The sequence below is a fragment of the Podarcis vaucheri genome (genome assembly GCF_965113315.1).
Source record: "Podarcis vaucheri genome assembly, chromosome: 4".
Taxonomy (NCBI): Eukaryota; Metazoa; Chordata; class Lepidosauria; order Squamata; family Lacertidae; genus Podarcis; species Podarcis vaucheri.
In genome coordinates, this window is record NC_138762.1 from 69,005,871 (window position 1) to 69,031,891 (window position 26,021).

The 26,021-nt window shown below is 41.8% G+C and overlaps 1 protein-coding gene across 2 annotated transcripts; it reads right to left on the bottom strand.

The window, feature by feature from the left end:
- Positions 1-593: 593 nt before the first annotated feature.
- On the bottom strand, positions 594-25,940 carry BMX (BMX non-receptor tyrosine kinase). Of its 2 annotated transcripts, none has more exons than XM_082220881.1 (19): positions 25,905-25,940; positions 23,559-23,715; positions 23,312-23,416; positions 21,789-21,870; positions 18,283-18,402; positions 15,878-15,939; positions 13,571-13,752; positions 12,797-12,859; positions 12,470-12,532; positions 11,514-11,568; positions 9,688-9,767; positions 8,651-8,778; positions 6,918-6,992; positions 6,599-6,767; positions 4,971-5,187; positions 4,742-4,806; positions 3,653-3,771; positions 2,188-2,345; positions 594-804 (listed from the first exon to the last, which is right to left on the bottom strand). In XM_082220881.1, exons 2-19 carry the CDS (start codon positions 23,703-23,705, stop codon positions 730-732), a joined length of 1,965 nt encoding a protein of 654 aa, XP_082077007.1. In that variant the 5' UTR covers positions 23,706-23,715; positions 25,905-25,940; the 3' UTR covers positions 594-729. The 2 variants fall into 2 exon arrangements, with proteins under 2 accessions (XP_082077007.1, XP_082077006.1); XM_082220880.1 differs by lacking the exon at positions 25,905-25,940 and adding an exon at positions 24,262-24,700.
- Positions 25,941-26,021: the final 81 nt, after the last annotated feature.

Below are 26,021 nucleotides of genomic sequence, written 5' to 3' on the forward strand. Positions count from 1 at the left end.
AACTGTTTTCCTTTTTTTCTAATATCCACAGCTGCAGAGATTTGGTTTTAGCTTAACTAGAGACATGGGTATGAAAAAAGTCCAAACACCGGTAAAGATTTTTCTAAGATTATCTCACATCTTGGGTAACCATTGCAAAACTGTATAGATCAGGAGTAATAGATTAATGATACAATAGTCTGATTGTTGTGCACAAGCAGATGTTTCTAACTAAATGTTACTGCTATTTAGAGATGGGAAGGCCTGGAACCCCCCCCCCCCGGAAAACCAGGTTTTCCCACTTTTTTCCCCAAAGCCGTTTCCCCCCCTGGAAAAAAATGGGGGGGGGGAGTGTGTGGAATATTCAAATTATATCAAACTATTATTTTCAATTTTTCTGGGAAAAAACTGGTTTTGGGGGGAAACGGGGGGGGGGGGACGGGACTCGGGACTGTTGTTGTTTTTTCAATTTTTTTCCAGGCCTTCCCATCTCTACTGCTTTATGCAAACTGCATTCTACTACAGATCCTCAGCAGCCTTTAGAACTGATAACAAAGCTGTAATCTGAAGAAGAAAAACAACCCATGAATATTTAAATAAAAATTCAATATGTGTTTCTCATGCCATTTCTTTTATTCATCTTTTAGCCGTTTCACTGGTTTAATAAATCATTGGGGTAAGAGTTTCCAAACCAGATTTTAGAGATGGCATTAGCGCAAGGGCTCACAAAAGAAAAGGCTGGACAATCCTTCAGTGCTTGTCATCTTCTCTGTGTGGTTCAATGAGAGAAAGCAGATGGCAAAATGTGGGACGTTTCTCAGGCAGCTGTATGAAAAGGAGAAACCAACCAACTCAGCGCTTGCCATTGATTGGTGGCTATTATTATTATTATTATTATTATTATTATTATTATCGTGATTAACAAATACAAAACACACAAAATCAACATGTAACAATAATTAAAACCAACATACAATAAAACAGTACAGCAAGCAGAAGAAATTGGAGTAAAAGATCTCCTCTAGCTGTGTAACAAAACCATGGACATAACTGGGGCACCACCATCACTGAGAAGGCCTTGCCTTATATCACCACCCCATGCGTCATACCCACTTGGGGACCAAAAGGAGCTCCTCCAGCCATCGCAAGGCCTTGGCTAGTAGGAACCTTAATATGTGGGGAACATTCCGTGCCATAGCATGAAGAACTTTGGAAGGTCATCTACATTTCATTTATTGTTTCGTCTTTGGAAACTTTTGTCAAACAAGCTCCTCTTTGAGCACGTGATGTTCCTTGCTCATCCTCATAGCATTGGTCTATCTAGCCCAGTATTGTGTACTCTGACTGAGAATGGGTCTCCAAGGTCTTAGGCAGAGGTCTTCCCAATCCAAAAGCTTGAGAGCTTTCATCTAAGAGGATATCGGGGATTAAACCTGAGATGTTTTGCATGCCTTCTGAACCTGAACCATCTCCAATGCCCAGCACAGATGTGACCAGTCTGAACAGTACCTAAAGACAGGTGCCATCATAATAAAAACATGGAGTGTATTTTTGGATCAGTACCTATAAATAGTGCCTATGGCAGTACCACACACTCATAAACTTTTGAAGCGGTGTTAAAACTTTTTTTAAAAATGGGGTCAGATGTGAAATGAAGGGCACACAGCTACTGATGCACTTAAGAATAAGGTTGACTAAATCAAAAGAGGTACACAAACACATTTACTTTTTTTCAGGCATGCTAGGTACAAAAATAGGACCACACATTTTTCTACATCACAGCCTTCCTGTTTAAAAAGTCAAAGAAGCTTGTGTGTGTGTGTGTGTATGTGTGTGCTTTCCATGTAATGCTTCTCTTATTAATTTAAGCAAATCCTTTGACAAAATAATGCTTTTATGAAAACCATAATCGTTCAAGATTCCGTTCAGTTCTGATGTATTATCATTTAAAGTCAGGCACCATAGTCCAAACCACTGCACACACGTGGGACTCCTACACACTTAGTCTTCTCACTACAATAGAGTGACAAGTTCTGTGCTTCTGCGGAGTTTGTCCTCTCCCATTAAAATAATAAGTGAGCCTTTACTGACAAGAGAAGGTCCAGGAGCAACCAGAGGCCTACAGCTGGAAAAGACAGCAATAGCAGAGAAGGGGGGGGGAGTAAAATCACTTTTCTTTTTCAGCCTCAAGTGAACTAGGACACATACCTCATTCCAGCAGCTGTACATTATTTGATAGATTGCCTGGGAAGCCAACTGCGGGCGATAAAGCCGATAGCCAAGGCAAACCTTTTCGATCACTTGCATGTTGTCATACTGTTCATAGGGTTGCTTCCCCAGAGTGAACACCTCCCACATTAAAATTCCTGTAGACATGTCCACAGAGTGGAGGAAAACAAGGTATTATAATGGTACATAAAACCCAGAAGGACATTAAAAAATAAAAAGGTTGCTTCCGGGCCGTCTGTTTATTGAGCATTCATGTGGATTTGTTGGCACTAAGTTTGCAGGCAGGTTAAGAAGACGTCTGCTGTTTGTTGAGGTTCCATTCCGATTTGTTTGCAGGGATGTTAGATGATGATACATCAGGCAATCATCATCTCCCACTTTTCACTACGTTTCCCCCCATCGTTTTTCTTATTGCGGAATGTCGTATTTTGGTTACGCAAGACCATTCAATTGACTTCAGTTGTGCAACATGAATTTGCAAGGTGTGAGAAGGAATCCCACCACCAAATAGCAACAGCCTGGAAGCATCCTTATTTGTGTGACAGTTATTTCTTGATATAGGAGCATCATATTCTGCATAAGATGCCCATTATTTTTCATTCCATTCATGAATCGTTTCTCATAAAATATCCCAAAGCTATTTCACAGTAAAAACATGATGAAAGACCAGCTGTATACTGAATTGCCTCTGCTGTTTAAAAACCCACAGCCTCTCTCGCTAATTTAAGTGTTTATAACTTGTTCTTGTTCCGTCATGCATTTTTTGTGCTACCAAGCTACTTCTCTTTGACTTCACAGCTACCTTTTTCTTTTCTTGAAAGTGCACTTGAAATATCCACAAGCCAAAAAGGGAGCATGTCAATCTCTGTGTGAACTGCTGGCAGCTGGGCCAAATGGGCAGGATGTGGAAAGGTGTGGCACAGTACAAATCGGCAACTGATAAACAGCATCATTGTACTAGTTGCTACCACTCCTGAGAGGTATCCTTTCCTCTGCTTTTTGTTTAGTGCTGCTATGGCTCGGCAGAAACGGTATCTAGATTTGATCATTTATCTGACTGCATATTTTTAAAAGACTGCTGTATTTCCAAAAGTGCATTAACGCCCACGTTTTAATTGCTTTGTGACACTGAGCTATTTAATTAGGAAATAAAGCCAAGCTGGAGAGAAAAAGAAAGAGAACAAAGAGCTGTCCATGCATTTGGAAATATATTTCCTATATGAAAAAGAAAGTCCATGCAATACAGACCTTCACAATCTAGGCATAATCCAACAGGGATGTGTCCTGCACAAGTCCTATTGGTTTCACTAGACGAATTCCTTAGGGTGCATTATATCATCACTCTGTGCCTGATCAGTCACAGGTCCATTTATTTAGATAAACGACATCTAAGGGCTTTTCTTCACTTCATGTAGCATTTTCAATAGTTGCATTGCGTACTCACCAAAGGCCCACACATCCGATTTGCTGCTGAACTTGGTATAATGAAAAACCTCTGGTGCTGACCACTTCACAGGAAATTTAGTTCCTAAAGAACTCACATACTGGTCATCAAGCACATATCTATAAGGCAAGATTCACTTTTTAGGATTCACGGAGCAAAATGAAGGATGTATCCGAGTGAAACCTCAGTTGAACCTACTCTGCTGAGATGTCTGCTAAAAACAACCAGATGGCTGTACCCAATGACAGGCCTATAACTCACCCATAACTAACTTAGATCCATTCATGTCAATAGGTTCACTCTGAGTAAAACTGAGCTGGCTACAACCCAGTAATACAAATATCAAAATATTGGTTATCAAATCACCCATCTATCCGTTTTTTGTAGAAGCTGGTTTGGACATGGAATGCGAAAAGAAAATTCACAGCAACCTTCTGGCAAATGTAAAGTATGTTTCTTATAAACAATATCAATATGAAAACTTCCCAAGATCCTTAGATAACCACTAGCTTGAGGCTAGTTTAGGGATGGACAAATTCCCCCCCGCCTTGCCCCCCAATAATTTACAGCTCACTATGAAGCAGAGATGTTTCTATTTTTAAAAAATCCATCTCAAAATAGTATTTAAAAATGTATTAATATTTTAAGAAGATTCAATCCATATTTGATACATAAGCCAGGAGTGGGATGAGGATTGCCAAAACATTTTCCAGGCAATCTCTGTATGAAGACAGACAAAAAAACCCAACAACCCTGAGGGGGTTGTGCACTAAACACTCCCTTACTTCAAGAAGCAGTGGAGAAAGCAGCTTCTTTTAAAACAAACAAACAACCTCAAAACCTTGATTTAGCTGCTGTCTGTGATGCTGGTAGCAGTAATGAAACTCTGATCTTAGCCGCCCGGCCATGAGTTTCTTAACCCAGGATAACTTGACTGCAGTTTAGTTCCAGATTATTTGAGAAGGAAAATGTGGTGCCTTTTAGGTTATCATGAGAGCTGCCATTTTTGAATGTCTCGTTAATGTGTGTGTGTGTTTTTAATCAGCATTATAATATTTTCCCCCATTGAAGCTAAAGATTGAGACTTACCTTGTCATTCCAAAGTCGGACACCTTCACTGTAAGATCAGTATCAACCAGGCAATTTCTAGCAGCCTTTGCAGAGAGCACAAGAAACAAAATCAGCTTAGAAACAGATGTGATGCTGATCAGTGCTGTGAATCTCCTAAATCACACCCCCCCGCCCCCCAAACAACCACAGGTTGTTAAAAAACAAAAAAATCCACACCCATTCCAAGTTCTGCTTTCCAAGAACTTACCAAATCGCGGTGTATGAACTGATGTTCCTCAAGGAAAGCCATTGCTTCACAAACATGGTAGCACATCTCCATCAGTTGAAAGCGATGCAGCCCTTTGCCATGGGCTTTTAAGTAACTAAGCAAGCAGCCATTAGCCATGTATTCAGCCACTATGTAGATGGGATAGGTCTTTGTGCAAACACCATACAATTTAACAAGTTTGGGGTGATTCAGTTTCCTAAAACGAAGTACTGGATTTTAACACTTATATAAACATACACAGGGCACTTGCGTGCACCTCCAGAAACCCATGCAATTATTGTCTATTCTCAGTCCCCCCCCCAGAAGCTACATAAAGACATAATAATTAATAACACAGTGTAACGGCTGAGCGATACTAGTTGGATCAAAAATATAGTCAAGGAAGGCTTGACATGGCTAGTGCTTCAATAGGGATTGCAGTGCAAATATAAAACCCATATTGGCTAGAACATCCATTCATATGGATCACAAATGTTTTTGTCTAAAGGAACACTAATCAAACAATATTGTAAATAACTGACAAAAATGCTTCTTCATATTAAAGGCATTGATAGGGCAGACAAAACCTATGGTTATCTTAGTTATGTAAAGCGACCCCTGACCGTTAGGTCCAGTTGCGGACGACTCTGGGGTTGCAGCGCTCATCTCACCTTATTGGCCGAGGGAGCCAGCGTGCAGCTTCCGGGTCATGTAGCCAGCATGACTCAGCCGCTTCTGGCAAACCAGAGCAACGCACGGAAACACCGTTTACCTTCCGGCCGGAGCGGGACCTATTTATCTACTTGCACTTTGACGTGCTTTCAAACTGCTAGGTTGGCAGGAGCAGGGACCGAGCAACGGGAGCTCACCCCATCGCAGCGATTCAAACTGCCGACCTTCTGATCAGCAAGCCCTAGGCTCTGTGGTTTAGACCACAGCAAATCATATAATTTTAGAGCTGGAAGGGCCAAGAAGGTGATCTAATCCAATGCCCTGCAATGCAGTAATGTTTTGCCTAGCATGGGACTCGAACCCATAACCCATGTTCTGCTGACTGAGCTGAAGCTGAAATTATCGCATGAACAATACGGATGCTATGTCTACAGTTGCCAAAAAGTTTAAACAATCCCTTTTGGAATATTTAACAGAGGCAATTAAAAATTAGGGAAAGGGTGCTTAAACACTTCAGTCTGCCCCCGAGAGCTGCATATTGCCTGTCCCTTTCGTTTATTGATTTATTGCAAATATTTTTATATCACCGTTCAACAAAGGTTCTCAAGGCAGTTTACATAAAAGGAAGCGGAGGAAAAATCTTAAAATACGGAAGACAAAAACTAAAAGGCTTCAAGATCTCAAGAGCCAGATCAATACAATAAGCAGGGCTCACATTAAGGCTGAAAGGCTTGGAAGAACAGGTCACTCTTTGCCTGGTGCCAAAATGACAACAAAATAGGTAGAATTCTATGGAGAAAACAGGAGCCACCACTGAGAAGGCCCTCACTGTGGCTGCCACTTGCATTGCTTCAGACAGGGCTGATACTGACTGTCAGAAGGATCTCTACTGCAGTTCCTAATGTACGGGTAGGCACATATGGACTTAGTGTCACTTAGGGAAAACCCTTGCTTACATCATGGTTTCAGCTTCTTCCAAGAATTCATCTTCAGACATTGACCCTTCCTTGATCATTTTAACAGCAACATATTTCTTTTTCCACTTTCCCACCTGCACCACTCCAAACTGACCACTCCCTATTTCCTTCAGCAAGACAATATCTTCACGCTTTAGCTCCCAGGGGCCTAAGTTTAATAGAAAGAGTTGTTATATTAGATCATATATACCGGCATGTTGTTGTTTTTTGGTGTGGGGTTTTTTTGCTGTTGGAGAAGGGTTTCCTGGAAAAACTATTACTAAATTCCTATCACAGTCAAAAAAAGGCTTTCCCCTACCTTTTCCCAAAAGTGCTGTGGATGGAACTTTGTTTGCCTTCGTGGACACTGCATGTCGAAGTCTTGTAACTATACCTAGAAATTAAGTTCACCAAATAAGGTAAGTTTGCTGAGAAAGGGAACCTGTGGCTTAAGATCTGCATGAGAGGCACTGCTGAACGTTCCATCTATAATCATGGCACACTGCATGGCAACTCATAACAGGGTCTTCTCAGTTATGAGTCCCTGGATATGGAAATACGTCTGTCCCCTTTGTTGATGTCTTCTCAACTTCTCTTAAAGAGGTATCCATTTTGTAGCTCAGTGGTAGAGAGCATCTGCTTTGAATGTAGAATGTCCCAGGTTCAACCCCTGACATTTCTATGTAGGGCTGGACTCCCAACTTATCGTCCCTGACCACTGACGGTGCTGACTGGGACTAGTTGGAGCTGAGGTCCAGTAATCTCTGGTAGGCCACAGATTCCTGATTTATGGGAATAAGCATGACCTACTTCCAAGGGGAAGGGGAAATATTTACTGTGACTAAAATATGCAGATAATTGGAGAAATCAAAAGCTGTTGTCAGATATAGTTAATGTTCTTTGTCTACTTTTGCCTGGATCAATAATAGTTATTATCATTTATAGATATACCGTGGTACCTCGGGTTAAGTACTTAATTCGTTCTGGAGGTCTGTTCTTAACCTGAAACTATTCTTAACCTGAAGCACCACTTTAGCTAATAGGGCCTCCTGCTGCCGCTGCTGCACAATTTCTGTTCTCATCCTGAAGCAAAGTTCTTAACCCAAGGTAATATTTCTGGGTTAGCAGAATCTGTAACCTGCAGCGTATGTCACCTGGGGTACCACTGTAAAGGTAAAGGATCCCTGGACGGTTAAGTCCAATCAAAGGCGACTATGAGGTTGCGGTGCTCATCTCGTTCTTCAGACCAAGGGAGCCAGCGTTTGTCCACAGACAGCTTTCCGGGTCATGTGGCCAGCATGACTAAACTGCTTCTGGTGCAATGGAGCACTGTGACAGAAGCCAGGGCGCACGAAAACACCATTTACCTTTGAGCCACAGCAGTACCTATTTATCTACTCACACTGGTATGCTTTCAAACTGCTAGATTGGCAGAAGCTGGGACAGAGCAATGGGAGCTCACCCTGTCATGGGGATTCAAACCGCCGACCTTCCAATTAGCAAGCCCAAGAGGCTCAGTGGTTTAGATCACAGCGCCACCTGCTCCCCTTATCATTTACACAGCACTTGAAGATGTTGGATCTTTCCATAATAAAAGAAAACCAATAAATAATTAACAATTTGCTGTCCTTTCTTGAAATTCAACATCAGCTGCCAGGAAGCAGCAACTGCACTGCCCAATGATAGGACCAGCAATGGTAAGCCTTAGTAGAATCTTCTCAGGCTGCAATTCTATGCCCAGTTTGCCTTGGAGTGAGCCTCACTGAACACAATGGGACTTACCCCTGAGTAAACAGGGGCTAAGAGAGAGCGGTTTGCGCATAAGTCTACCTAGCTGGTCAGAGAATGACGTAAGATGAAGATCGGGAATTCCCAGCTCACACTCTTAGACTACAATCACAAATACACCTAGTAGGGAGTAAGACCCATTGAACACAATGAAACTTACTACAGAGTAGCCATGGGTAGGATTGTACTAAAAGCAAACACACACAATAGGGAAATTGACATTCATGCACACAATGCAAATCATGAAATGATAAAGCAATTTACCTGCTGAATTGTGCTGATGATAATGAATAAGCTCAGGAACTGAATCAAAACAGTAATTCTCAGCCAGGTAAAACTGTTTTTTGTTGTTTACATTGACATGGTAGTGTTTAACGATTCCTTTTTTATCTCTGGAAAAAATGAAGACAAACCATTCCAGCTAGCATAAGGAAAATGAGAGGAATCTCTTAGAGGAGGGGTTTTTCAAAGCCCACTTGGGAGGGCTAAACATTATTGAGGCCCACTAGTCACAAAGGGATGGTAGACAGAGATGGAGCTAGACATAATCACCTGGCTATTACAGACATCATTCACTATTGATAACTAATCCCTTTGGTAACAGCTAAATTATTTGCTACAGCAATTCCCTTGTGGCAGAGTTCTGTAGCTTTCCTCAAGTTTAGACTGGTTCTGGAGGTATCATGACCTGGGCTGAATCTAGACATATAGAAAAAAACCCTGTGAGAATACTTTAAAAAAAAAAGTTTAAAAATATATATTGAATTTGCCATTAGCTCACCATCGCCATCTAGTGTCACATTTGTATAATACACTTAAAACACACTTTAAATATTCTATTTGCAGCTGTATAGCTGAGTCTTCAGCCTCTCTTTTCTTTTAGCAGAATTTGCTGATCCAAAGGCTCTAAGTAGAGAGCGCAATCTGTTTTATATTTTCCCCTTCCTTCTGTGTCTCCAAGTGTTTCTGCTCATCTCCTGTAATTTCTTCTCCTTTCATGTGTGTAACTTTTAACTTATTTGCCACAAGCTGTCAGTTCCTATCATACCTCCTAATTTCTCTCTCCACTTCCCACTCTCTCTGCCCGTTTCCCCATGAGCTTTAATATAGACAAGCACATAGCACTGAAACCAGCCTTCATAATAGGGACACTTTAATTTGAATTATATATGAACACAGATGCAATCTGAATCCAGAAAAAGCAACTGTACAGCTTGGTTCACATTTGAGGGAAGACCAATACATTAAATCAGGTATACATTATATTGGAGGGGTATATTATATATACCTTGCCTACTTACCTGCAAGTCATGCTGAGTACAGATACAGTGTATTTCCCTGCATGGCTGGAATTACGAACCATGTAAGCCCCATCCTTCCCCTTTTAATAAAAACCAGAAGAGAACCTTTGTAGTAGTTGAGAGTAGTAGTTCATAAAATGTGAGGCCTGTTTCATTGATATACACTCGCACCTTGGTTCTCGAACGCCTTGGTACTCGTACGTTTTGGCTCCCGAATGCAAAAACGCGAAAGTAAGTGTTCCAGTTTTTGAACGTTTTTCGGAAGCTGAACGTCTGACGGGGCTTCCGCTTGTGTGCAGGAAGCTCCTGCAGCCAACCGGAAGCTGCGCCTTGGTTTTTTTTAACGTTTCAGGAGTTGAACAGACTTCCGGAACGGATTACGTTCGAGAACCAAGGTACGGCTGTATTAGAGATGTTCTAAAAGTGCCTCAAACTATGCTTTTGTATAGCTCCTTGCCAATCACCAAGGGTCAGAGCAAGTAAACCGTATGCAAGGACGGACATCACCAACACGCTGAGAGGCAGATGACATGCTTATGTACATTGTTCACCCTACACATATTTTTTAAAAGTTCTGAAAATGCTTTTTTAAAAGTGTTTTTAAAAATACGCTGAAATTTCCATTAGGCTCACCATCGCCATCACATTGTATTTTGCACTTAAAACACACTTAAAGCGTTTTATTTGCAGCTGTATAGCTGAGTCCCATGACTCCTTAATTTGCACCAGAAAAAAAATATTGAGGGGGGTAGACGCAGAATGGAGGACGTTAATTGGGAGGAGGGCTGGAAAGATCTTAGCCCTCTGAAAGAGAAATAATAGCATAGCCGCCCATCCTAAACACATTTCCTCTGAATTCAGTTTGTGATCTAATTATAATGTTTATGCGGAAGAGTTCATTTTCTTCAGGTATTCGCAGGGGTCCATTAAGGGAGAGGCAGGAGAGGAGTCAGCTGCTTGTCTCATGAGTGTTTAACTCCCTCTTGATGCCCTCAAATTTTAAAGTTAACACTAAATGAATATTTTGAGTTGGCATCTCTTCCACTACAGTTTTCTAATTCCAGGAATGTCAGCACCATTAAGTAGACTTGTTTTACTCTCACTGTGAACAGACAGGTGTGTGGCAGTGATGGGGGTTCTGATTGGGAGCACAGCCTGATCTAGCCTGGCCTCTCTGCATCTGCTGTCAGAAGAATTAGCTATGCAGGGTGAAGCTGCACAACAAACGGCGTGTATAGTTTGGCCCTCGATAGCTGCCTTGAGTATCATCAGGGGAAAAGGTGGGGTATAAAATATGTAACAACAGCAGCAACAACATAAGAAGACAGCAATTTCGGCTCCAACCTCAACTTTGGCACAATCAGTGATGTTTCCGTTCTGCTGAAGTTCTGTTTCTGCCAAATACTACATTATCCATCTCACTGTATGCTATTTAACATAATATAAATCATTATTTTCATATGCTATGGATTTAATGTAAGCAATTACATAATTGTTTCCATACCATTCACTTTGATGTAAAGGAAATGTTGAAACTCTGTATAAAGAAAGTCATTAATGGCGTATTGGTTGTAGGCTCTATCTATCTATCTATCTATCTATCATCTATCTATATACATGTTGTGAGTGAATACCAAGCGTATTCACTGGATTGATTTTCATTCCAGATCTGGGGTAAAAATGTGAAGAACGGCAATTTCCACTTCCGTTTCTGACTGAATTCTCTGACACTGCCAGCCTGCACTATTACAAAGGAAGGAGGCGAATGCTTGCAGCTAAAGGCAATGCATAAACCTAATAAATGTGTAGGAATTTTTAAACACTACCTTCTGCTGCAGCAGTTGTTCTGCCTGGGCCCTTGAGAGTTTACCAGCATACCAACTGCAACAAAAGAAATTGCTGACATATTACATTCACAGCACACAATTATTCTGTAATTGCATTATTATGGAGTAACACTTTCATTATTTTAACGAGGATTGAAGAATCTCTCCCGTGCAATGAGCATGCCATGATTTTGGAATCAGGTTATCTGATAAATCACTTAAAGAAAATGTTCATGTTGTTAAGCATCCCATGGGACAGGTTAAAAAGTTCTGAAACTCACTTTTAAAACCCTCACATATAACTAAGCAGTGGCTGCCACATGCAGTTTCTAAGTAAATACTTCTGTGAAACCTTTAAAGGCTTAAACTCCCTTGAAAATGAATTTTCAATTACTACTGTAGCGTGGATGATTGCTGCCACATTTATTTAATGCTGGTACCACAACACACACACCACACAGAGAATATATGTATACATTGCTTCCCCCCACCCCAAATGCTTCACGAACATTATCTCATATATCCTTACAGTAGACTTCTTCCTAACTGCTGAAAAGTGCCTCAGCAGTCAGTCCTTACAACAGAGTATTGCTATCTACATGTTGAAAATGTTCAGATGAGATGGAAAAATGACAGCTTGTCTAGCACCACTCAAAAAGATCGTGGCTGGTCTGGGGTGGGGGGGGGTGTAATGGGAGATTTGGAACACTTGCAGGAAGAGTGGGAGGCAGATACAATAAACAGTAATAATGACAGTGTGTCGTAGTCTCTGCACAGACAGAAGCATGGGGAAGCTGGCAGTAGCAGTAGCGCTGTGTATATCAGTGCCAGCAGGATAGGGCATTTATATCTCTGCTTGCCTATCCTGTAGTAAAGGTCTTCCTGCACTGAATACTTAAACTAATGCATTGTGCACCGCCATCCCAGTGATCAACCACACCCAATTTCTGCCTCACTCATTATTAGCAATGCTTTCCTCCTCTTCAGTTGATGACGCTTTAGCTGTATCGACGCTTCTTCTGCGAATGCAAAAAAGGCACAATGAGTTCTCCATTTACTCCCCAGGTCATCAGGAGAACTGCAACACTGATATTAATCCTCACCTAGGCGATAGTGAGCCAGAAAGACCACAATCTGACTCAGAATAAGGCTGTTTCCTATGTTCCTCACTGAATCTGAGGAAGCACAGTCTAGTCACTCCTGATTTCGCAGAATAAATATATGGATTCTCTCTTTGGTATATTCAGCATAGAATATGGAAGTCAAAATGGATGGTGATTTACCCTGGTTTTTCCGTGGCCTGGGATACCTCCTTCAAATAGACGCGGGGTGCAAAGCCCTCATTTCTGCAAATGAAAAATACAAAAAAGAGTTATTTTTTAAAACCTACATGAAGCACTTGGAAGGAAGACGATGAGCAATAAAACGAAACAAATAGAGACCAGGTGACATGAAGTTGCCATGGTGTTTCTGCTGGTACTGCATGATAATTGGTGCCTTCCATCCATGTGGGATCAGGGGCAGCAATGTGGTTGGTGGATAGTCATGGTGTCTTTGTGGAAGTGGGTATCATAATTAATTTATTACCTCTTTATTATGATTGGGCTTTTCACACTGCTGCTGGGACAACATCAATGTAAACTCTGGCATAACAGGAGATTACTCCACTGGCTGATAGGACTGCATAAGTCAAAGCATGTACAGCCAGCTAACCTCTGCATACAGCATACATATGGTTTCTCTCCATTTTATCCTCACAGAAACCCTGTGAGGTGGATTAGCTGAGAAGGACTTTGAATGAACCAAGGTCTCGTGGAGCTTCTAGGCTAAGATTTGAACCTAGTCCAAGACCATCAACCATCCATGGAAACATACTCAGTTCATGCACCATCCGAATTGATCATTAGACAAGCTTTAAACAAAATAACACAGTGGGGTTGTTTGTTAAACTGGGGTAATTCTTCGTTAGAATTCTTCTAAGTACATCGGCTAACAGAATATGAAAACTATACCTCAGTAATAAGGAAATCTCTCTAAAGAACGCAGAGGAAACTTACCCGTCCAAATCCTTCACGAGCCACCAATCAGGAGCCTCATCGTTCATAACATAATATTTACTGTTTCTCACAAGAGGAACATCAGAGTTTCCTTTTGGCTCATAATTATAAATAGCTACTGCTTCTTTCAGAAATGACTTGTCAAGTGTTTGACCTGAAGGTTGATGGTCGTACTCGTTGTTCTGAAAGCCAGTAACATAAGATATGCCACAAAAGAATTTAGAAAAAGAAATCATTGCCGTTTCAACAACAACAACAAATTACACAGCGCTTTTCAAGTGTCCAGTGTACTCTACAAGCGTAACCTCATTAATCCTTAAACTGTGGCTAAGGAAGGTCCTTTATCAACATGAACAGAAAAATCAGTATCTGTAATTTGTACAATAATAAAATGCCAACGAACTATGAGGTAATCACTGAGCTACAGCACCCTCCCCCACTCCTGTGTCTGCCCACAGTTGCATGTGCCATTGGGAGTAAAAATGTTGCCCATTTCTGAACAATTTGGGACAAAGTTATCATGAATGTTCCATGTATATGTAAAGAGTGTGCTAAGGGTCGAGAGTCACAAACAATTATTAAAATTGTATCCTGGGTCATCCTGTTTTCTGATTTGCCTGTACAGTCTAGAGCAGAAGTGAATTATCCTGTGCTTGCTTAACCAACCCTAAGCAAACAAGCTACCACTTGGGTTTACAGAAGAGATTGCCTATGAATGACTACCATTGTCAGGGGCATCCAACGAGAAAGGTAGTTAAAGGTAAAGGGACCCCTGACCATTAGGTCCAGTCATGGCCGACTCTGGGGTTGCAGCGCTCATCTCGCTTTATTGGCTGAGGGAGCCAGCGTACAGCTTCCGGGTCATGTGACCAGCATGACTAAGCCGCTTCTGGCGAACCAGAGCAGTGCATGGAAACACCATTTACCTTCCCGCCGGAGTGGTACCTATTTATCTACTTGCACTTTGACGTGCTGCTAGGTGGGCAGGAGCAGGGACCGAGCAACGGGAGCTCACTCCGTCGCAGGGATTCGAACCGCTGACCTTCTGATCAGCAAGTCCTAGGCTCTGTGGTTTAACCCACAGCGCCACCTGCGAAAGGTACATCCTTCTGATTAGGTTTAGGTTTAGGTCATTGCCAGTTCACTGCATTTCTTTATGGAAATCCCATCAGAAACAACAAACCTGCGGTTGTTGTGAGGCTATTGATTGCATATAAACAGGCTATACATTATACATCATAGATCAGAGAATTGCTTTAAGCTGCTTAGAATCTCCTTGCAAAAAGTGCTAAATCACAAGCTGCCAAGGAGATAACATGGGAGTTGGGCCAGATGACCAGGAGGAGGTTGGGGAACTGAAAGGGGAAAGGTCCTGAAAAGCCCTAAGATCAAGTGCTGGTGAAAGCTGGAAAACGGGAAGTGCCACCAGATGTTTCCTGAAAAGCCCTTAGATCTAGTGCTAGTGAAAGCTGGAATGCTTGACAATGTGTGTGAAAGTGAAAGGACATGGGTATTCTCAGTGGAAAACTACTGAGCTGATATTAAATCCTGAAAGTACAGAATTAGCCTTGACATGGTCAAACCCAGTGAAAATCCTGTCCATGTATAGAGTTGGCACAGATATAATCTAAGATTGTATGTTTTGGCCTGGACTTAGAGGCGGGTGAACTATTTTAGATGCCCAGAGTGGAAGTGGGGTCTCAGCAGACATTTGAGCTAGGATGCTGGCTCATGAAAACTGAGTAAGTTGACTCAGTTTCAAGATTATTAGCAGAGTCAGTGCGTATGCCAGCTAAACTGATTTAATGGGGGTGGGTCTGGTGGTCTTATCTGTGCTTGGCCAATAGAGATGCTAAATAGCTTGATAGCACAAATGACCCTTTGTGGGGCTTGGCATAGATAGCTGCGGGGTTATAAAATCACACGTTCATGGCCATCTCTTAATAATCTGATTCTTGTGAGGAGTCCCCTTTTGGGAAATGTCTTTGTATGTGTAAACATGTTAACTTTCTGCTATAACCTTCGATCTTCTTTACTGTAATAATTCTGGAATAAAATTCTCTAGTACCTATTTCTGGTGTGTTCTGGTGTCTGAATAGCCTGGTCCAATCTCTTACAAGTTTTGAGAAGACGACCCTACATGAATATCCTTCACCATTTAAAAAGTCTACTCTTTCCATCTGTTGCAAGAGAAAGATGAGGCAAGGGCCCCTCTTCCTTCAAACAGTCCCACATTGTTCCTCCTAATGGAAGCAGAATATCTAGAGTATAAACAATCCATATTGACTGTGGCAAAGCTTTATTCACCTGTGCTCCTGGTACCGGTGGAAGCGGTTTCACTGCACTGCTTGCACTGTGAAGAATGTAATCTATATTAAGAATTAAGGGGGGAAAGTCTGGGTGAAATTAATGCCCTGACAAGCAGACTTTGGAAAACCCTTATCTGGCAGCTTTGTTTATTACCATAGGAGTAACGGACTAACCCAGAGTGGGCTGCATCGTTCCCTCATTAATTACCTTTTGAGAGCAAAATCTGGTTGAAAACAGACTGTGGGGTTACAATGTGGACCTTGGTCTAATCCATTTATATTCCTACATTCTAAGCAAGCATGGTATAAACACGCTTCTTTAAAAGCATGAACTGTTTGAAAAAGGCTTAAATGCATTGTGCTGAAAACCTCAGAGTCTAACGGGTGGTTGGGAAGAGTTTCCTCCTCCTCATCTAACTGTACAAATTAACTGGCAAACAAAACAGTGACGTTTTGTGCCAAGAACTCGGATGGAGAGCAATATTTGCATGTAGATAGTTTGTTTTGGAAATACTTCAGCTCACTGACATTTGCAGCTTTGTAAAAACAACAGGGCATTGGTTATTTCTCTTCCAGCAAGTTTGCTGTGCTTCCCCCTCACTGTTGGGAAAGGCTCCATCTGAGCAGTACTACAGTGGTGCCCCGCAAGACGAATGCCTCGCAAGACGGAAAACTCGCTAGACGAAAGAGTTTTCCGTTTTGGAGGTGCTTCGCAAAACGAATCTCCTATGGGCTTGCTTCGCAAGATGAAAATGTCTTGCGAGTTCCTGCGGTTTTTTCCCTCCCCCCCCCCTTTTCTAAGCTGCTAAGCCGCTTATCAGCTGATCCGATAAGCCACTAAAAGCCGCTAATAGCGCTAATAGCGCTAATAGCGCTAATCCGCTAGTCCGTCAATGGGCTTGCTTCGCAAGACGAAAAAACCGCTAGACGAAGAGAATCACAGAACGGATTCTTTTCGTCTTGCGAGGCACCACTGTACTTTCATCTGCAAGCGGGTTGCTCTTCTTCAAATAAGCACATATGGTAGGGCAGGCATCCCCAAACGTGGCCCTCCAGCTGTTTTGGGACTACAGTTCCCACCATCCCTGACCACTGGTCCTGTTAGCTAGGGATGATGGGAGTTGTAGTCCCAAAACAGCTGGAAGGCCGAGTTTGGGGGTGCCTGTGGTAGGGGAAAAGCTAGGCTGGAACGCTCCCCTCCAATATGCCAGTTTTCTATATGGACGGATTTGATTGATTGATTGATTGATTGATTGAATGAATGAATGAATGTATGGAGCAGGAGCATCCAATCATGTAAACCCCCACCTGCAATCTGAAATTATACACCCCAGATACAGAGGGCGGTACAGTATTTAACCAAGTTATACTCAGAGCAGACCTACTGAAATTAATGGTGCTAACTTAGTCATACTAAAAGGCTCAGGACCGCAATACCTTAAGGACCATCTCTCCCCATACAAACTGACCTAGACCCTGCACTTGTCATCTAATAATAATAATAATAATAATAATAATAATAATAATAATAATAATTCATTTATAACCCGCCCATCTGGCTGGGTTTCCCCAGCCATTCTGGGCAGCTCCCAACAGAATTAAAAGCACAACCAAACATCAAACATTAAAAACCTCCCTAAACAGGGCTGCCTTCAGATGTCTTCTAAAAGTCAGGTAGTTGTTTATTTCCTTGACAACTGATGGGAGGGCGTTCCACAGGGCGGGTGCCACTACCAAGAAGGCCCTTCTCTGTATCCCCTCTCCCTGAGAGGTTCGAAGGGTGGCAACATGAGAAAGGACCTTTTCTATGGTGGCTTCCTGGTGCCATTGGGACTTATGTTTTTTTTTTCCTGTGACTGTTTTATTGTTTCTTATTATTGCATTATGTCAATTATGCTTTTAATGTTGTACAGTCCTTGGATCTTTGCATGAAAGGGTGGAATATAAATTGAATAAATAATAGATCATAATAATTTCAGTGGGATAAACTGAGTTGAATGTCACCCATAATAATTACTCACACCATGCATTTAAATCACTTTAAACACTTATGGTGGTTTTCTTCAAAGAATTATCAGAGCTGTGGTTTGCTAAGGATGCTGAGGGCTGTTAAGGAAACCTCTATTCCACTCCAAGAACTACAATTCCCAGAGTGCTTTAACAGTCAGTCACTCTTCACGTGGGCTTACTGTTACTGACATCTTTGTTGCTTTTATTGCAAAAGTGTGGTTTTGGTCTGTATACTCCATTGTGATATTTTATATAAAAGGGCAGTTTGAAAAAAAAAGAAAGAAATGCAAATGCCTAGGAAAATAAAAATTAAATAAATAATATTGGAAAGGGCACAAAAAGCCTCAAATTTCCATTGTACGAATGATAGAAAGAGATGAAACAAAACATTACACTTTCCCCAGATTATGCATCCAGGAGCCGCTTTGCAGGTTTGATTGCAGCACAGGAACTTCCCGTTGGAATAGAATCTGCTGTGGTACTTGTTTAGTAAATCTGTATTGCCCAGAATCTCTGGAAAGCATAGAAAACAGAGGAGGTAGGGGGTGGCAGGGGAGAGAGAGGAAGAGACTAAAAATGTTTTCTGCTATAAAACAATATAGACTAATAGCTCAGATGTAGGGCCAATTCACATGGACAAGGTGCGAATGCTGAGAATATGGATATGGACTGAGGTCAGGGCTGGCCCTGCCATTAGCCAGATGAGGCAACAGCTTCAGGAAGCAAATGTTCAGGGATGGAAACCAGTGGCGAGGTCATAGTGGATAGGGCTGTGGTTGCCCCAGGGCCTAGCCTGCCCCTCCTAGGTTGCTACACTCAGAAACAGTGGAAGATGTTGTCCTGCTGCAAGTCTTGAAGTAAGATTCAGCCAGGGGTCTGGTCAACTTTTGCTCACGGAACAGGAGGGACTCCATTTTGGTTTTCAGCTCAGGCTGCACAATATTGTGGACCAGCCCTGACTGAGTGTATCAGTGCAGTGATAACTGTACTAACAGTTTAGAAATGGTTGACACTGCACTTCTATACACGTTCTGCTCAAAAGGAAGCTTCAATGGGGCTTATTCCCAGGTCAGCAGATAAGGGATTGTAGCTTTAGCCTCTGGTTCAGAGCTCCCGAGTCCTCTGTTACTTTAAAGCATTTATATACCACTTTACATCACCTTAAATTTCAAGGTAATGCACAGCATAAAAATAAAATAAGTCACTAAAGCAAAAGTAAAAGCAACAGATAAAATCTGACTTCTTTTTTTATATATTGCACATACTGAACTTCAACCTGAGCTGGAATTCCTCATTCTCTTTCATGAAGGGGACAGTTTTGCACACATAGGGAGATGCCTTATTTACATGTGTGCATGTGCATGCGCGTATACCTTCCTACAAGCCTTTTAAATCGAGATCTTTCCCAGCCTGTATCTGTATTTGAATGGTTTCAAAAGTGTTTGTAAAGACGTTTCATCATTTGTGGTTTGGTGCCCTGGGCTTCTTTGGGAGGAAGAGCAGGGTATAAACTGAATGAATAAATACCAAGTCAGAACATTGATCCATTGGGCTTAGTGCTACCTACACTCAAAGTAGCTCTGCAAGGGCTTAGGCAGGGGATGCTCTGGCCCTTCCTTATGAAGCCTTATGAAGCTTTCTGCTTCCAGTGGAATGAACTGGGGAACTCTGTGTGTGTCCATCAGCCCCCAAAATGTCAAAGAAGCACTGACGTTGAACTTGTGGTGCAGGCGTATACACTAAGTGTGCTAAAGACCAGAGCCGTAGCTAGGTGATCTTGCGCCCCTGGCAGAACCATCCAGATTGCGCCCCCTAACCACGGACTGTAGAGGTAACGCTCTGCTTTGCAAAGGTAAACCTCGCCCCAGATGTGCAACAGTAGTCAAGGAGCATTATGCCTGCTTTCCCCGACCTTTTTCCTTCTTGGCTGACTTTTTGTCCTTTCACAATTTTGTTTGCTAGACACATCGCTTGGTTGGAGCATGGTGGGGAACACAGACGTAATCAAGTATCAGGGAGAACATTCGAGGGAAGCACCTGCTGACCCGTGTATTTGCTAACGCTGGAAATGTGCGTAGATGGAAATATGTTAAGTTCAGGGTGGTTTCACTACTGTTTCCAATTGCTGACTTCTGCTAATAAAAGGAGTCTCTGCAGAGCTAGCCGGCAGCTTGCTTGGAGCATGCTTGCCAGCGTGCTTCTGCACAGCTCACCTGCATTAACAACTCCTGTCTCATGGTTTCACTTCAACGGACAAATTGGCTCTTTTTTCAGCCTCTCCTCTAACCGCTCCGCCCCCCTGCACCCATTCAATTCTTCACATACTTCACCTTGTAATGAATTCTTTTTTTTGTAATGAATTCTGATTGAAGGAGGCTGAAACAGATAGAGGACACCAAGATGGGGAAGGCTGACCTAGATGATGGTATATAGGCATCTCCCCACTTATGTGCGGGTTACCTTCCGGGCCCCTGCGTGCATAAGTGAAGTTGCATAAAGTGAGGAGCAACCCACTTTAATAGGGAGGAGGGCATGGGAGCCAGCTCCTTGGGTTCCTTCACTCCCCTATAATATTTGAGAAGCGTACCAACTGCAACAAAAGAAATTGCTAACATATTACATTCACAGCACACAATTATTCTGTAATTGCATTATTATGGAGTAACACTTTCATTATTTGAACGAGGATTGAAGAATCTCTCCCGCGCAATGAGCATGCCATGATTTTGGAATAAGGTTATCTGATAAATCACTTAAAGAAAATGTTCATGTTGTTAAGCATCCCATGGGACAGGTTAAAAAGTTCTGAAACTCACTTTTAAAACCCTCACATATTTACTAAGCAGTGGCTGCCACATGCAGTTTCTAAGTAAATACTTCTGTGAAACCTTTAAAGGCTTAAACTCCCTTGAAAATGAGTTTTCAATTACTACTGTAGCGTGGATGATTGCTGCCACATTTATTTAATGCTGGTACCACAACACACACACCACACAGAGAATATATGTATACATTGCTTCCCCCCACCCCAAATGCTTCACGAACATCATCTCTCTCATATATCCTTACAATAGACTTCTTCCTAATTGCTGAAAAGCCCCCCCCCCCCGTTAATGGGCATTGCCATTCAATTAGCAAGCATGCGCTCTATCTCGATTATACAGGGTGGTACTTACCTGCCACCCCCATATATTTTATTCAACTTGGCACCCTTGAAGGAGGGTGTGCGAGAGGAGAGAGAAAGTGACAAGTGACTAGGCAGGCTGGACAGGGCACCCAGCAGAGGGTCTTGGCAGCCGATTTTGCAGTCCCCCCCCCACCTGTGCCCCTGGCAGGGGTCCACCTCACTACCCACTAGCTACGGCCCTGGTAAAGGCTAGGCAGCCACCATAAAACACATGTGCAATTTTGATTGTTACAAAAATTAGTTTTCAATTTCAAAGCAGCTAATCTGCTAAAAAAAAAAAGTTCAGTTGGTTGACTGAACTCTGAAAGCCTCCCATCGTGTTTTCTTCTTCAAGCTGTTCTGTAAAGAGCTTTCTCACAAAGGCACTATCAATTTCCTTATGTCAGCCAAGTTTCATTATGCTACAGTGGTACCTCGGGTTACAGATGCTTCAGGTTACAGACACTTCAGCTTACAGACTCTGCTAACCCAGAAACAGTACCTCGGGTTAAGAACTTTGCTTCAGGATGAGAACAGAAATCGCACGGCGGCAGCAGGAGGCCCCATTAGCTAAAGTGGTGCTTCAGGTTAAGAACAGTTTCAGGTTAAGAACGGACCTCCAGAACGAATTAAGTTCTTAACCCGAGGCACGACTGTATTTGGAATGGAAATCCTTTCAGGTTAGCTGTTAAACGTTAAAGAGTCCTCAGAGTCTGATGAAACTGCTTGTTACCTTTATGCAAAGCTTCCAGCCATCGGCTCCGGCTCTCTTCGTTTGCAGAGAAAACATACAGGAGGCCACCTTTGTACACAATCTATGCATAGGAGGAAACAGTTTTGTAGTTACTGAGCACTAAAATAAATAATGCACTGCTGGCCTGCCAGATGCTGGTGTATTTCATGCGTGATATGGGTGAAACCAGTATAATTTCAGACATTGCCATGTGCAGAGAGTTATAAATTACAGTGCATGGCGGGGGAGGTAGATGAATTAATTCAAGCTGTGCATACAACAGATTTGAATGTGTATATTTGGGAAATCAGTCTGAGCTGGGTTTAGAACTGAATCCAGAATCAATATCAGCATAAAAATAAAAAATAAAAGGATAAGACGCAATAGCAAAAATATTATCAGCCCAAAAATTAAAATAAAACAAAAACATGTCATCAAAAAGCAGCGTTACACCCAGCATTTAGCATAATAACAGCAGAAGTGAGCTTAAAACAGCTCCCTATGCCTCAAATGATCTTTCAAAGCATACTTTGCAGCAAAGTATTATCTGGGTAGGAACAAGACAGGCCACTGCCCTTGAAAGGGCGTTCCAAATACAGATGTTCTGTGGAAACCAAATAATTCATCCCCTAGATGATGTTAACTTTTTGGTCATTTCTTCTGAATTACAAGTCATTTGGTGGCATCCAAACTGTAAAACACACCAGGAAGCATCCACCAAGCAAATCTCCAAAAATATGGGTTTATATGGTTGCATGCCATCCATATTTCCAAGCAGTGCAAGCTTCCAGGTGCTTGCCCTCGGTTCAGTTTCCCCGGACTGAGGCAAAACGGAGACTGTGGTGTTTTCAGGATGTATGGTTTGTTTATACATATATACAACCTGAGCCTACGATGGAAGGGTTAATGGCATTAACACCCCAAGAAGGTCTTTCTTCTTCCTCGGATTCAAACAGGAATCAGGCATGACTCTGTCTCTCCCAACTGCCCAGCCTGTTGCCTGCCCCTTCTCCTTTCTAGCTCTCTCTTTTCCAACTCCCACCACTGGCCTTTGCCTACCAGTGAGTTGAAGGAGGATGGCCCACCTATTTATTATCCGGCACAGAGCCACATCTTTTGTTACCGCATTGGCCCATACTTAGAGGACCATTACCTCACTAGGAAGCTAGCCTGCCTATTCCAGGATTTGAATCCGTGCTGGATCCAGGAATTAAAGGGGGCTCAGGCATACAGTCTACCCACCCTAAACTCATAACAACACACTTGCCAAAACATCTGGTAAAGGCTTCCTTTCAGCATTGCTGCATTTAAGTTATTGGAGGAGACTTTTTTTCAAGATATCTGAACAAGTATACCAAGCCACTGAAAGAGGTCTTTTGGCTGAAACGTCTTGGGCCACCAGTATATATTCATCAACATGCTGAGGCAGGGCTTTCTCTTTTTGGAAGGGCATTCAATCTATAGGCACCATCCAGCAAAATATGAATTTGCTACCAAAAATATTTTATTGTATACAGCTTTACCTGGAAGGGATACTGTCTCTCTGGAGGGGCTGGTTCATCTAGATTCACTTCCTCCGCACATCGAATTTTCTTAATGTCAATTGACCCTTTTCTGGTTCCTTTTTTCTAAGAACATAAAAGGAAGTAGGGAGAAAGTTTCCAACACCCATAAGAAGGAATACATAACATGAAAAGGCGTTAGCCAGAGGTTGAATACCCAAGAATCTCTTACCCGCTTACACTGCATTCTAAGAAATCTATTTCTCACCTCTTTGTCATATTCATAGTAGGAAAGGCTTGTTTTCGTAAGAACAAAGAGTCGTTCTTTGTAATTATTTGGAGATATTTTTTTCTTTTGCTGAGACTTCTTCATCAGCAACTCTTCTAGAATGATTCTATTCTCCATGGTTTCCATTTTACGGTCACTAAAAGAGCAGGAAATGTTCCAAGTTAGAGAGCACCAATTAACCAACTGCAAAACTGAATCAAATTTGCAATTAAAATAATTCAATGTCAAATCTGAGTCTAGAACATAGCCCTTGTTACATATTATTTACCTACTCTCAAAATAAACAGCAACATAGAAACATTAGTTCCTTCGACTAAAATATAATGCTTGTAAATAGTCCCATTTATTCCAGTGGATCTTGACTTTCAAACATGCGTATTTATAAATATAACCCAAGCAAAATTATGTGCAAGATGGCAATTCTGAAGCAAAAAACCCAACAAATTAAAATGAGCAACAAAAGGAAACATCGGTATATTTCCTAGATTGTACAGACCTAAAAAACGCTCCCAGGCTTAATACGCAAATATCACTGGAAATGTCAAAAACGTAAGTTGCACTTATTTTAAAAAGGTCATATGCGCACAGGAATACTAAAAGGCAGTAGAATTTATTATGTGATGCCATAATGCATACAAAATAATAATACTAATAAATTAAAATAAGAAGAAATGAGGCTTACCTCAACAAGGCACTTCCTACAGAGACAATATTCCTCTTCTCATGATGGATTCAAGAGGAAGTATCCTTCTCATTGCTTCTTTTACATATTTACCAAATATAGGAATGTCTTTCAGATGTTATTTGCATACAACTCATATTGTCCAACATCCCCTTTCCCAGTTATAACACACCTGTCTCTTGTTAGTTCGTCCATTTTTTGTACCAAGAGAAATATTTTCCAATGAATTGTTTGGGGTACGTTTTCACAAAGCAACACAACTGGAGTTTATACTCCTTGTTTTCCACTGTGGAAATGAATGCCCTATCTGTGCAAATGTGATAGTCCCCCCCTCCAAGAAATCTGGATAACTGAAGTTAGGACTGATGCACCAGACAACACTCTCCCCATTTTGAATTTCACATGCGTAGTGCTTTTAAGGAAGGTTGAACTATTTCCTAGGTATAAATATTAATTATGAGAATTATATAAAAAAAATCACACTCAGTGATATTTATTTTGTTTCTTCTTCCTGTTGTTGTTTAGTCGTGTCCGACTCTTCGTGACCCCATGGACCAGAGCACGCCAGGCACTTCTGTCTTCCACTGCCTCCCACAGTTTGGTCAGACTCATGCTGGTAGCTTTGAGAACACTATTCAACCATCTCGTCCTCTGTCGTCCCCTTCTCCTTGTGCCCTCCATCTTTCCCAACATCAGGGTCTTTTCCAGGGAGTCTTCTCTTCTCATGAGGTAGCCAAAGTATTGGAACCTCAGCTTCAGGATCTGTCCTTCCAGTGAGCACTCAGGGCTGATTTCCTTAAGAATGGATACGTTTGATCTTCTTGCAGTCCATGGGACTCTCAAGAGTCTCCTCCAGCACCATAATGCAAAAGCATCAATTCTTCAGCGATCAGCCTACTTTATGGTCCAGCTCTCACTTCCATACATCACTACTGGTTCTTCTTCCTACTTCTCTGCTATCTTTCTTCTAGGGCACTTCCACACAGCTGTTTATTATGGATGTGGTGCTGCTCAGGCATGCATGTTTTGTGTTGCATCCACACAATATCATCCTCATCAAAATGGCACCCCATATTTCCCCATTTAATCCAGTTTGATCCAGGCTTCCCAGAAAACCTGATAAATAAATGGGGGGGGGAGAACCCCACACTTAGCAGGAATGGTAAATTTGGTTTAAATTGGAAGGAGCGGGGAATACAAGGTGGCATTTTGATTAAGAATGTACCATGTGGACGGTGGAAAAAATTCCACTTATGAGCAGCACTGAATTCACAAATTAGCTCCTTCCAGCTTCTGTCTCATTTTGTAGTTCTCGGAGTTTCCATAGTTTAAAGACCTCATTTCCTCTTGTACCCTGTTGCACTTCCTTTCCTCCAAGCAACCAGGATGCAGCTTTCCTCTGTTGGGTTCTTTTGAAATCAGATACCGCTTCGGAACTGTTATAAGCAAAAACTGCTCTGGGGGCGCTCAGGGGACAGTTTTTTTCTTTTAACAAAAGTAATTTTGCACAAATACTACTACACAGTAAGTATGTGGTATGTTAAAAAAAATAAAAATCTCACCCCATGGCAAATGTAAAATATGAAAACTTTGCAGAAGTGAAGTCACCGTATTGTTAATTTACAGTGTTATGGCATACATACCTATTCAGAAGCAAATATTTGTGTTTAATGGAGCTTACTCCCAAATGGGTGTAGTGGGTGTAGGCTTGCAGTAATCAAACCAGATTAAGATTGGAGCTGTACTAATTTGCAGACAGG

Excerpts from the sequence above, each read along its gene's own strand:
- BMX (XM_082220881.1), bottom strand. The coding sequence starts at position 23,705 with ATGGAAACCATGGAGAATAGAATCATTCTAGAAGAGTTGCTGATGAAG. Across the intron at positions 12,860-13,570 it reads CTCGTGAAGGATTTGGACGG|AAATGAGGGCTTTGCACCCC; the intron begins GTAAGTTTCCTC and ends TTTCATTTGCAG. Across the intron at positions 8,779-9,687 it reads GTACTCAGCATGACTTGCAG|AGATAAAAAAGGAATCGTTA; the intron begins GTAAGTAGGCAA and ends CATTTTTTCCAG.